At 36.6% G+C, this 11,751-nt stretch overlaps 1 protein-coding gene across 2 annotated transcripts in view; it reads right to left on the reverse strand.

The window, feature by feature from the left end:
• Nucleotides 1-3,495: 3,495 nt before the first annotated feature.
• Nucleotides 3,496-11,751, reverse strand: part of rmdn2 (regulator of microtubule dynamics 2) — a 79,811-nt gene continuing 71,555 nt past the window's right edge. The window contains exons 8-11 of one of the 2 annotated variants that reach the window (XM_079634612.1): nucleotides 11,392-11,490; nucleotides 5,973-6,026; nucleotides 4,819-4,899; nucleotides 3,496-4,720 (exon numbers count right to left, since the gene is read on the reverse strand). In XM_079634612.1, coding sequence (XP_079490738.1) covers nucleotides 4,673-4,720; nucleotides 4,819-4,899; nucleotides 5,973-6,026; nucleotides 11,392-11,490 — 282 coding nt within the window. In that variant the 3' untranslated portion in view covers nucleotides 3,496-4,672. The remainder of the gene's footprint in view (nucleotides 4,721-4,818; nucleotides 4,900-5,972; nucleotides 6,027-11,391; nucleotides 11,491-11,751) is intronic. The other variant, XM_079634613.1, reaches the window with a different exon arrangement.

Raw genomic sequence — 11,751 nt, forward strand, 5'->3', positions numbered from 1 at the left:
TTTCGTCTCTGTCGCTCCTCATGCTTTTCTCTCGCCTTACCCCAGATGTCGCCGTGACTGGTCCCCCTGGAGTACCCCTCGGCCTGCGAGGGGCGTATGAGCAGGACAAGGCTGAGGGCCGTGAGAGAATGGTGCGAGGCCGGTGGAGTGATTGATGAGCAACACCTGCGCGACACACCGGTCTCATATCTCTCAAGGAGGAGCGACGACAGTGAAGGATGAGAGAGGACAAGGCCTGGGCTGTAACAACAACAAACTTTGCTACAAGAAGCAACTCAGGTCGCTTCGTGCCATTCACATTCTTGGAGAGTTCAATCATGCAGCCGACACTCTCTCACAACAGCTCACACTCCAGGGAGAGTAGAGACTCCACCCCCAGGTGTTCCAACTGATTTGGAGATTCTTTGGAGCCGCAAAGGTAGACCTGTTTGCCTCTCCGGACATGTGCCACTGACAGTTGTTTTATTCCCTGACCTTGGGGACCCTCTGCACGGATGCACTAGCACACAGCTGGCCCCGGGCCTTTGCAAGTATGCGTTTTCCCCATTGAGCCTGCTCACACAGACTCTGTGCAAGATCAGGGAGGACGAGGAGCAGGTCTGCAGTCAGTTGAGATTAAGATCCTGTCTCTTAAGACTACGCTCCTGACTGCACTCACTTCCATCAAGAGGGTCAGGCACAAAGTTTCTACCACTTCCTTCAGGGACCAGGTGGTGAACTTGCAAGCACTGCCCCCGGAAGAGGCCGACCCAGGCCTAGCATTGCTGTGTCCTGTTCGCGCACTACGTTTGTGCTTGGGCCACATATGGAGCTCCAGAACCTCCCTCTTTGTCTGCTTAGGAGGCCAGCAGCACCCTTCAGTAGACAGATGCGGCAGAGGCGTCTGATGCCAGGTCTAGCACTTGTGTGTATGCCCGGGTGGTCAACCCCTGTGTTAGACTAGGTCCATATGTTGTGATTCCTCTCTGGGTGATCCCATATGTGTATTTTCCATGATATGGCTTCCCTGTTGGCGAGCCCATGTCTCTCCCTGGGCAGGGTCCACTCTGCCGTCTCTGTAATAGTACTGACTTCATCCCTGCCAAGGCAGAATCTACCATAGAGACCTTCCATATGTAGCACTTCCCTAATGGCCAGTCCATATGTGTAACTCCACGTTCCCTCCCTACAGGCAGGATGTAGTATCTGTAGCATTCCTTTCCATTGGGAATAGTGTTATCCAATTAGTATGTGGTAATAAGGAACAGCAGTGATCAACATTCCCCACATACAGCCCTATCCATTTTCCCGCCCCAGAAGGTGCGGAGAGATTAGGCAGCTTACACGGGGCGCTGGGAAGGCACATCGATTGTGTTTCTTTGGGATACTAATTCGTCAGTCACCGACGATGTATTTAATGTAACCCCGACTAATGTAACCCCCATTTCCTAAAGGAGGGTATGGAGATATTACGCCATGTCGCCACAATCCCTGTAACCACAGCTGAGCGTCCAGGAGATTGGCTCGGCTCTTCAGTGAAAACTTAAGCAGTGAGAGCAGCATGCTTCCTTATATCCCCGTGTCACGGGGAGTGGTTTGCAATGCAAATCTCACTTGCCAATGTCTATTGGCTTGTTTTGTTACCACTCAAAGGTGATTGGGCTGTCAGGCGAGATCCCAATTGGTCAGTCACTGACGTAACATCTCCATTCCCTCCTTCAGGGAACGGGGGTTACATTAGTAACCTAGACATTACCTTTCATTACATGATGTCAATTCACATAAAACATGTCAGTACATAAGAGTTTCTAATCAGAAGCTGTTTGCTGCTGAATACATTATTAACCCAGTCCTTGGTTCAGGTGTCCAGACATGAAAAGGTTATTTCCGTTTACAACTGATGGGTGAGTCAGTATGAGTGCCCTGTAATATCACTCGTGACACCTGAAAATCAGCCCTTTTCATCACGTCTTCCTGGCATTGCCTATGATTGGCTGCTCTCTGGACAAGAGTGTACAGGCATGATACTGACTGAAAACTACCTGACCAACATATATGAAGTTGAAAGTAAAGTGTAACTTCTGTTCCACTAAACAGAATTAAATAAAAATAATGGCACTTATTAAGGTCCAAGCCACAACATGAAAAATAAAAAAAGGTTTAAACAAAGAAATTTGAAAAAGTCTGAATTTTTTTATAGACGGAAATTTAACTTAATTCTAGACATTTGATTTGATTCTAGCCCATGTGGTTCCCAAGCAAACATGTAAATGTCATTGCACTTGAGTAGTGGGTGAAATTTGTGCATCATCATATCAAGTTTGGCGTCTCTGTGATTTACATTTTATGATGTCCAGGCACTTTTAGGGCAGTAAAAGAACAATATTACCTGTAATAATAGCACTAAGGTTATTATAGTTGACTAAAACTAAAAACAGAAATTAAAACCATTAAAAAAAACTGTTAGGCTACTTGAAAAAAAATGTTAACTGAAAATTAAACATAAAAAAATATTATTTTATTTTAACTAGTTGACAAAGGCAACATTACTCATTTGAACGTAGTTTAACTTGATGTACTAAAACAACTAAACCTAAAACTAAAATAAAAATATTAAGGTTTCTAATTTTATTTTGGAAGTCTCCTACAACAGGTACATGCATCCAAAGGTCAAAAACACTTTTCTCATAATATACATTGAAAGTCTGAAAACGGTTTGTTCAAAGATTCATTCTCTCTAAACCCCTCCTTTCCGAGAGACTACTCTTCTCTGATTGGTCAGAAGGCCCAGTCTGTTGTGATTGGTCTACTGCTTACAGCACACAACAGAAACAAAACGCCTATTACCATATAAGTGGATTTGCTGAGCTGAAAACAGCATCTTCTCGGCATGAACAACACTCTTCTAGGCCTCAGAATATTTGAGGGCGGGCCAAAGGAGACATTGTTAGCGGGCAGCCAATGAAGACCAAAGGCTGGTATTATGCAAATTTGTTGTTACATTATATAACAGGAAGTGAGACTGGAATTGCTGATGACTCGTTTCGGCATGTTCAGAATCAATTATTTCATTTAGGAGACAATAACTTTGTTGAGCACTTTGATCTTTAAAACTTTGCAGACCTTTTTAAATTCACAAACAGCTATATTACACACTGCATGAAAGGTAATATTCAAAAAAGCTAAATAATGACACTTTAAAATTAAAATTAAAACTAAAACGTAAAATGTAAAAAAAAAAAAAAAACTGATTCAAAATATTAATGAAAACAATAAAAAATATCTTGATGATCTTTCATTTCTCATGCAAACAGGCAGCCCAACCCTAAACTCACATCCCTGGTTAATTTCTAAGTTAGGCTCAAGTAAACTGCAATCATGTTTGGTGTCGCTAATGCTGCTGAAATGACCAATTCACTTTTAAAATGAAATATGACAAGATATAAATGAGTAGTAAACTAGGCCACACCAATAGCATGTTAAAACATAAAAAATATGATCAACGTACAACACAGTCTGAATTCACCTTATTGTATATTGTAATGAGCAGCAGCAATGAAGAGATTATCTTCATATGCACGGTTACAGTATCAATGTTCTGTACAGATCACAAACAATCTACAATATAGAACAAATACAATCATGTAAACATACAAACAATTATTACATTCTTAATGCTGGATCGTATAAACACTAAAAATTACATTAAAACAATATTAGCAATTCCATAAGAGGAAAACGTATCTTTCACTTACCGGTACATGGTCCCCATAATTTCTTAAATGTAGAGGTTTAGCGATTATCTTTGGTCAAAAAAATTTATATGAATTAAAATGTACACAAGTCATCCAAGTTATGTGCATATATATCATACTGAAAAACAAACAACAATACAGATTCCACAAAGAGAACTCACATAAGTGATTTAATCCAGATTGAGCTGTTTGGGTATCCGTAAAAAAAAAAAAAAAAAAAAAAAAACTATATATATGCTATAAAAAGTATAATATATATATATTACAGAATTTCAGCTTTCATGCACAGTCTAATATCAGCGGCTTTTCAGACAAACTATTTATTGAATGTACCAAAGTTCTTCAAAATATATTCCGAGGTTTGTTTCAGACACTTACTAGGAGGTAAACTAGATCCCACAAATATAACTTTATAGCCATGCTGTTTTATGAAATAATCCGTAGATACATTAATAATTTTGGATGAAATCCTGATTACAAAGTACACACAAAAACTGCCCCCTAAAATGCACATTAAAACAAAAGTAATCGGATGCTTTTAATTCCGGTCAAGAATAAGTTGCAAGCTGCAAGTGTCGCTTCACCCAAATAATCCACAAAGTACTGTAATTATAAACATTTTGATCCTTTTTACAAAATCTAAAATATTTAGAAGATATCATTAATGTGAAATCAATAGATGACAGCCATTTTGTGTATTGCAACTATTACTGTTAAGGTCTAAAATGTTCCTCAGGGGAAAAAGAAAAAAAATTAAAAGAAATTGTCCTGTAAAACACATACAGTACATTGTTCATTTTAATGGACACGTGTCCTGGCCAACATTAAATAGTTCATATGTTGGTTTGTGGGTAAATGGCTACAGTCCAGTCACAGTCGAGTCTAAAGAGATGGAAGACAAAGACAGAGAGCCTTTTTTCCCTTCTGTTGGAGACGTATTAAAGTGATGCAACAAGAGAGTCCAATTCCTTCTGTGCCTCCTCGTCCTTTTGAGAAAGTGCAAAAATAATTCAGTCACTGACATAGGATTACAATGACAAGAGACTCAAACTGTAAATCTGATTCATCGGAATAAGAAAAACACCTCTTTAGTCACAATGCTCATCGCAGAAGCAGCGTCACACATCTGCCGGGCATGACTCCTCTGACCCAAGTCTTTGTAACACTGACAGGAGAAAAGTGATATACAATAAGTGCAGTTACAGTCAACCATTTCCATGTTCTTCATTTTCTTTTAAGGCTTTACTGACTCAGTTAAAAAACCTAGTGAGCAGCCTATATAGACGACATATCTGTGTTGCCTAAAGCTGATCCAAAAGAAAACATATATATATCTAAGATGGAAGATATTGGAGAAATAGTTTGGAGCCAGTATTATTTTTAAAATGTTTTTGAAAATACTCTGTTATGCTCACCATTGCAGCACTTATCAAAAATAAAAAACAACAGTAATGTAAATTATAACCATTTAAATAACTGTTATATTTCTATTTTTTACATATTCATGTGATGCAATTGTGAATTTTCCATATGTTGGATTTCCTCAAAATTGATCGCGTAAATGTACATTTTACACAGCTTATAGTACAGGTAAGTTAATTGCGTTCGAAAGTGCTGCTGCATTGCACACACACACACACACACACACACACAAACACACGTAATTGCGCGCACAGAATAATTCAGTATAGCGCAGAAATGTATTGTAAACTGTTCTGTGATTTATCAATTAAATAGCTTAGAAACAGGAAGTTCTAGCATATATTTCTTAGTGACTAAAACTCACAGCTTCACTAGTAGAGAGTACGTTGCAGGGTGCAAGTAAAACGCAATCGCTCACTCTCACACTAATGCATTCATATAAATGTAATCTTTACTGTGCTACTTTATCTATATCTGATTTAGAAGAAAAAAATAACTGATAAAAATAAGCTGTTATGTAGGAGCGCTGTGTCATATGCCATAGCTGTTCACAACCCGCGTTCAGTCTCAGCTTGAGGTTTAGGCTTAATTTTGTTCATCAATGACATCACTAGCGACTAGTCGACGTCGACTCGGATTTTATCACATTAATGTCGACTTTAAAAAAATCTGAAGTCGTTCAACCCCTAGTAGCTATCTAGGTAGGTGGTAAACAGCAAGACAGCTCACTAGGTTTGGAACAGAGCCAAAAAAATACCTAATGTCAACTTAATATTGATCATAAATAGTCAAGATCTCAAACAAAAGAGTCGTTACCTTGCCTAAAAACACATAGTTGAATTTCGAGTACTTGGGATTGATCTCCTCAGCCTGTAGAATCAAACACAGGACAAAGTAAGCAAACACAATCTGTCCTTCACAGTCAGACTGAAATGATTTATTGACTACATACTGTTGAAATCAGAAACCCCGTTGTTTATGTAAAATTACTTTTTTTATTCTTGCATTTCAGATGTAGTTACTTAAATGTGATCATGCACAAAAACACAATCTCTTTAAAGAAGGCTTGCATTGCTGCCAGGCAAACGTCTAGGGCCAATTCTCCAACATTTTGCATGTTAAATGAGATATTAAACCATTACATTTGAAGGCTGTAAACCAACACTCTATCATCAGAGCAATAAATAACACTGTCAACATTTAAGAGACTTACACAATCACACAAAATATAAACACTGCATTAGCCACATATATACGCTTGTGTTTTCTACAAACTAATAGGTAAAATCTATTTTAACAAAATTTACATGATTTTCCAACATTTTAGGACTGTTAATTTCCATGATTCCCAGCGCTGAAAATCTAAAAGAATTCTCATATTTTCAAGTTTTCCATAGTTTTAACCCACCATAGCAAACAAACAAACACACACAAAAAAAGGACTTCCATTTTAACATGTACATCTAATATTTGACCTTGCTTCTAGTTCATCTAGGACTGAAAACATTTTCTTCAAAATCACAAACATGGCTATAAACAGCATGGCCAAAAGTGTGTGGACAGACAAACATTATTCAAATTACTGTTAAAAATGTTGAGGTTGATAAGATATTTTAAATGTGTCTTAGAAGCCCACTAAGGCTGCATTTATTTGATCTGATTATTTGATTTGATTATTTGATTTGATTATTGATATATACAGTTAAAAACCAAAATATTATGAAATATTTTTTTACAATTCAAAATAATTGTTTTCTATTTCAATATATATTTATTCCAGTGATGCAAAGCTGAATTTTCAACATCATTACTCAGTGTCACATAATTCTTAAGAATTAATTTTAATATGCTGATTTGCTGCTCAAGAAACATTTATTTTTAGTATTATTATTATGATCAATACTGAAAACAGTTGCTTAATTTTTTATTGGAAACTGTGATACATTTTCAGGATTATTTGATGAACAGAAAGTTAAAAAAGAACAGCATTTATTTAAAATAGAAATCTTTTGTAACAATTTAAATGTCTTTACTGTCACTTTTGATCAATTTAATGCACCCTTGCTGAATAAAAGTATTGATGTCATTTTTGACCAACCCCAACTTTTGCACGTGCTTGCAGAACCCATATTCAGGCTTTCCTCTAGAAGACATTTCTGTATGAACCTTGCTTTGTGAATTATCATGCGTTACCAGGTATCTTAATTTCAACTAAATATATTTGTCTAAGAAGATGCACGGCTGCATGCTTGATTGTATGCACACTCTCCACTAGTAATAGGTGTAGCTGAAACCCATAACTGGGAAGGGGATTTCCACATACTTTTGGCCATGTACTAGCATATAATGCTGTATTCTGGTAGATCATTCAGTGTGTGGATAAAGAGATATGTTATTTGGACATACACTGCTGCTCCATTTTTTTCTCTACAATTATTGGATTATTAATGATTAATGATGAAGAACGATATATTTCTCTCCTTTAATCAGTCCTGCTGTTGTATAACTCTCCAGAATGTTGTGTTGTCTTGGCAGGGTGCGACAAGTCTAAGCACAGACCCCTTAAATAAGAAGTGATGGGTGAAATACAAAGGACAGGAAAACATTAGAGGAGAGAGAGCAACGTATGTTATGTAAAACGGTGAATCTAGGAACTCAGGTCATGCTCTTTCATAAATTAACATGGTTTGAAACTTAAACTGTGACCCCTTTGCAGAACATACTAGGCTATGTTCAGACTGCAGACAAAAGTGGCCCAAATAAAAAAAACTATTTCAGTGTAAACAGCACAAACCACATGAAATCTTTTTTTTTAATTTTTATTCTGATTTGGGCCACTTCCATATGTGGTACTAAATCAGATATAGGTCAGATGTTTTGCAAATCTGACCGGTCATATCGGAATTCATGTGACTTTTGAGTCACTCTAAATCGGCATTTGTCACAATTCTGCGCTGACAGGAGTCAGTCCAAAGAATTTACATACCAGTAGTTTTTTGGTCTCTCGGTTAATACGGAAGACAGCCGTGACGGTCAAGTATGCATCACTGCAGCTCGACACCTCCAAGTGGGAGGGACTTATGCCGAACAGGCGGAAACCTCCAAGTGGTTCATCATGGAGGTGTGGTAATAGAAAGACACGACAATTGTAGAAATTGCGGCTATAAAGGAAGCCAGCATATAGCTATTAAAAACATAAGCCAAGCTGACAGTGAAACTCACTGGTCCATAAAAAAATGGTAAAGCAAAAAAAACAAAAACAAAAGTTAGACAATTAGGCTGTGTATCAACTCCCAGGGCTTTGAATCTAGTTTTATGGGAACACTATTCAGACGTGTTGAGGAAACAACAGTACTTAAATATTTAAGAATCCTATAGTGAATGAAGGCCAGTATAAACGTTAGCCTGTACTGATGCCCTTATTTATTTTTCATAAAATGAGTAATTATAGCCATTTAACCTTATTGAAAGCCATCATGTTTTTACATTTTGTAGGCATAAACTGCAAATTATAAATTATCAGATTGTTTTTATTTATCATTTATTAACAATTACAGAAAAAAATGACAACAATGCCATTAGAAATGTAATCTAAACTACAATGAAAAGCACTGATATTAATTTAGCTGGTTATTCTTAAGAGACAAGCTACATCTTACTGTTGTCATTTATTTATATCCCTGTGATAAATTAACCAATTGGAGTCCGCTAGAGGAATGTACAGCCCACTTGAAGCTTTAGACCCTCCTACTTGGTGCATATCTCATAACAGTAGTGAGTGGAGAAGGTTTAAAGTCCCCCGTAGTGAAAATCAACCTTTTAATGTTGTTTGTATTTCTATCAGGTGTTTTTAATATGCTTTAAGACAAACCATGTGCAAATTCATAAGTCAACACCATTGCTGAATATTTTCTCCTTAAAACTGCAGTGAACCAAAGACAGTCTCAAAAACGGGGTTTGAAATCGCTTGTGTTTCTGACGTCACAAACTACTTTGTAACCAATCACATCAACGTGTGATCGTCATCGAGTGAATCTATGGAAGTAAAATAATGACAAATGTTTTTTAAACAAAAAAGCTCATTGAATTGCACTACTTGACAAAATATGCATTGCATTAACCCTGCTTGCATTTTAATGCATTACATTTTTAGGGCTTGCATTTTTATGGGCTGAAATTAAACATGGTTGTATGTTTAAGCTGTGAATATTTCAATTCAAAACATTTCACACACGTTTTATCCATATTCACCTTTCAGATTTCACTTCCAAAATATGCATTTTGTTAAAAAATACAACCTATAATATTCGACAGGCAATTTTCAGTCCATTTTTATTTCGCTTTACAAATTCGCTTCCACAAATTCAGTGGTTCAAATTCGACAGAAAATTCTACATTTAACGCGGGAATATCAGTGCCGATTGATAATATAGCTCCACAGCTGTTAGTCGAGCTCACCAGCAGGGGGTGTAAGTGGCTCTTAACGAAGAAAACTATAGAACAACGGGTGAGAGAGTCATTCATTCATAAAAACTGATTTACAGAAATGGAGCAAGCGTAAGTATTTGTGATGATTATCAGGGCCAGTATATATATGGAAAAGCTGATAAAGACACACAAGTGTTTACATTTAAAGGTAGGGTAGGTCAGAATTGTCTAAAAAAACTTTTATTCAAATTTGTTTAAACTGTCTTTATATACCAATACATAATTAAAATGCAAGTACTCTGAAATAGAGAGTATAAAAAACTGAGTGACTATAGTGTATTTAATCTTCAATAAACACAGCTCATTAATTCCATTCACTCCCACCTAAAAACGGGTGCGCGACTGCGCGCATGTGGGCAGAGCCAGTAATAGCGGCGGTAGTCATGGCGACGGAGAGTGACAGTCGCGCAAGCCAATCACTTGTTTCGTCCCGGTAGGAATTAATGAGCTGTGTTTTTTGAAGATTAAATAGACTATAGTCACTCAATTTTTATACTCTCTTTTTCAAAGTACTTACATTTTAATTATGTATTGGTATATAAAGACAGTTTAAGCCAATTTGAAAAAAAGTTCTTTAGACAATTCTTACCTACCCAAACTTTAAGTCACAGTTAGTTTTGCACATTTAAGCAGCTTTCTTTACCGTGAACGAGATTATAACGTTATTCCCCGATGCTGATGTACAGATACAACGTTAAATCTGAGGTAGTAGACATGTATATGAAACACAATGAAAATAAAAATACAATGCATTAAAATGCAAGCAGGGTTAATGCAATGCATATTTTTTCAAGTAGTGCAATTCAACAAGCTTTTTTGTTTCAAAAACATTTGTCATTATTTCACTTCCATATGAATCTCTGAGGTGATGTAAGTGAGTGGAGACGGGGCTAATTTGTATATTCATAGAACCACCTATACTAAATATGGAAAGAGTGTAGAGTTACATTCAAGCTATTTTAAAGCATGGATAATTTTTTCCAGAAAGGAACAAATGTTTAAATATGTCATTTTGGTTATCAGAGATGAGTTTTAAGGGATAAAATGATTGACTACAGTGGGACTTTAAGTATCATGGTGAGTGACAGCTCTATACAAACAAAACTATGAAAACTAGAAAACAATCCACTCTCTTTCTCCTCATCCTCGTCTTTGTCTTTCCTATCGCTTGCACATAAATTTGCGGGCTTCAAGGGCACACTAGCTCATAAACGAAAGCGAAAATGCTGACTTCAGTGTTTACTTTTTATCTTGTTATTGTTCTTTAGTGCATGCTTGTCAGTTCGGGGCTGTGATCAGTTCACACTCAAATATGATATTGGCCACATTTTAAAAAAGTAATGTGAACAGCCAAACAAAACAAAAAATAAGATCTGAGCAACAAATCAGAATTGAGCACTAAGGCTTGCAGTGTGTAAGTCTATGGTGGGAAAATCTGCAAATTGAATCCAATTTGCAGATTTGTGCAGATTTTCACTTAAATGTGAAAATGTGACAAATGAATTAAATAAATACAAGAAAAAAATGACTAAATTTGCTTAAAAAAAGATTATGGCATCCAGAAAATGATGACAATTTAAGAAAAACATATATTTTTAATCTTATTTATTTGAGGAGAGTCATATAAGCCATCCAAATATTAATGACATACACTTCATACATGCAATGGAATGTTTGGCTGTTAAATAGAGAGGCTTGTTACACAGTCAATCGCCGGTGTGGGCAGGTGATCAGAGGCACGTCTTACCTTGAGGAAGTTCTGCAGGGCATCCTGGACGGTGGCACTGGGTGGCTCTCCAAAAAGAGTAGCAGCGATTTTCCTCTCAATCCACGTACATTGGGACACCTGCACACATAACATGTTAATAGAGAATCATAAATAAGAACTCAGCTTATCAATGTGCAGATGGAAAATAAGGCATATTCACTGCAACAACAAAACATAGATATATTAGGATACACCTAATTCAAGAAATTCTATTTATTTGAAAAACTAATTACATAAATAATCTAACAAAAGATTTATTTTTCAATTAAAGGCTGTTCTTTTGAACTTTCAATTCATCCAAGAATCCTGGATCATGAGACACTGAAGACTAGAGTAATG

This window comes from Phoxinus phoxinus, assembly GCF_949152265.1.
Source record: "Phoxinus phoxinus genome assembly, chromosome: 14".
Taxonomy (NCBI): Eukaryota; Metazoa; Chordata; class Actinopteri; order Cypriniformes; family Leuciscidae; genus Phoxinus; species Phoxinus phoxinus.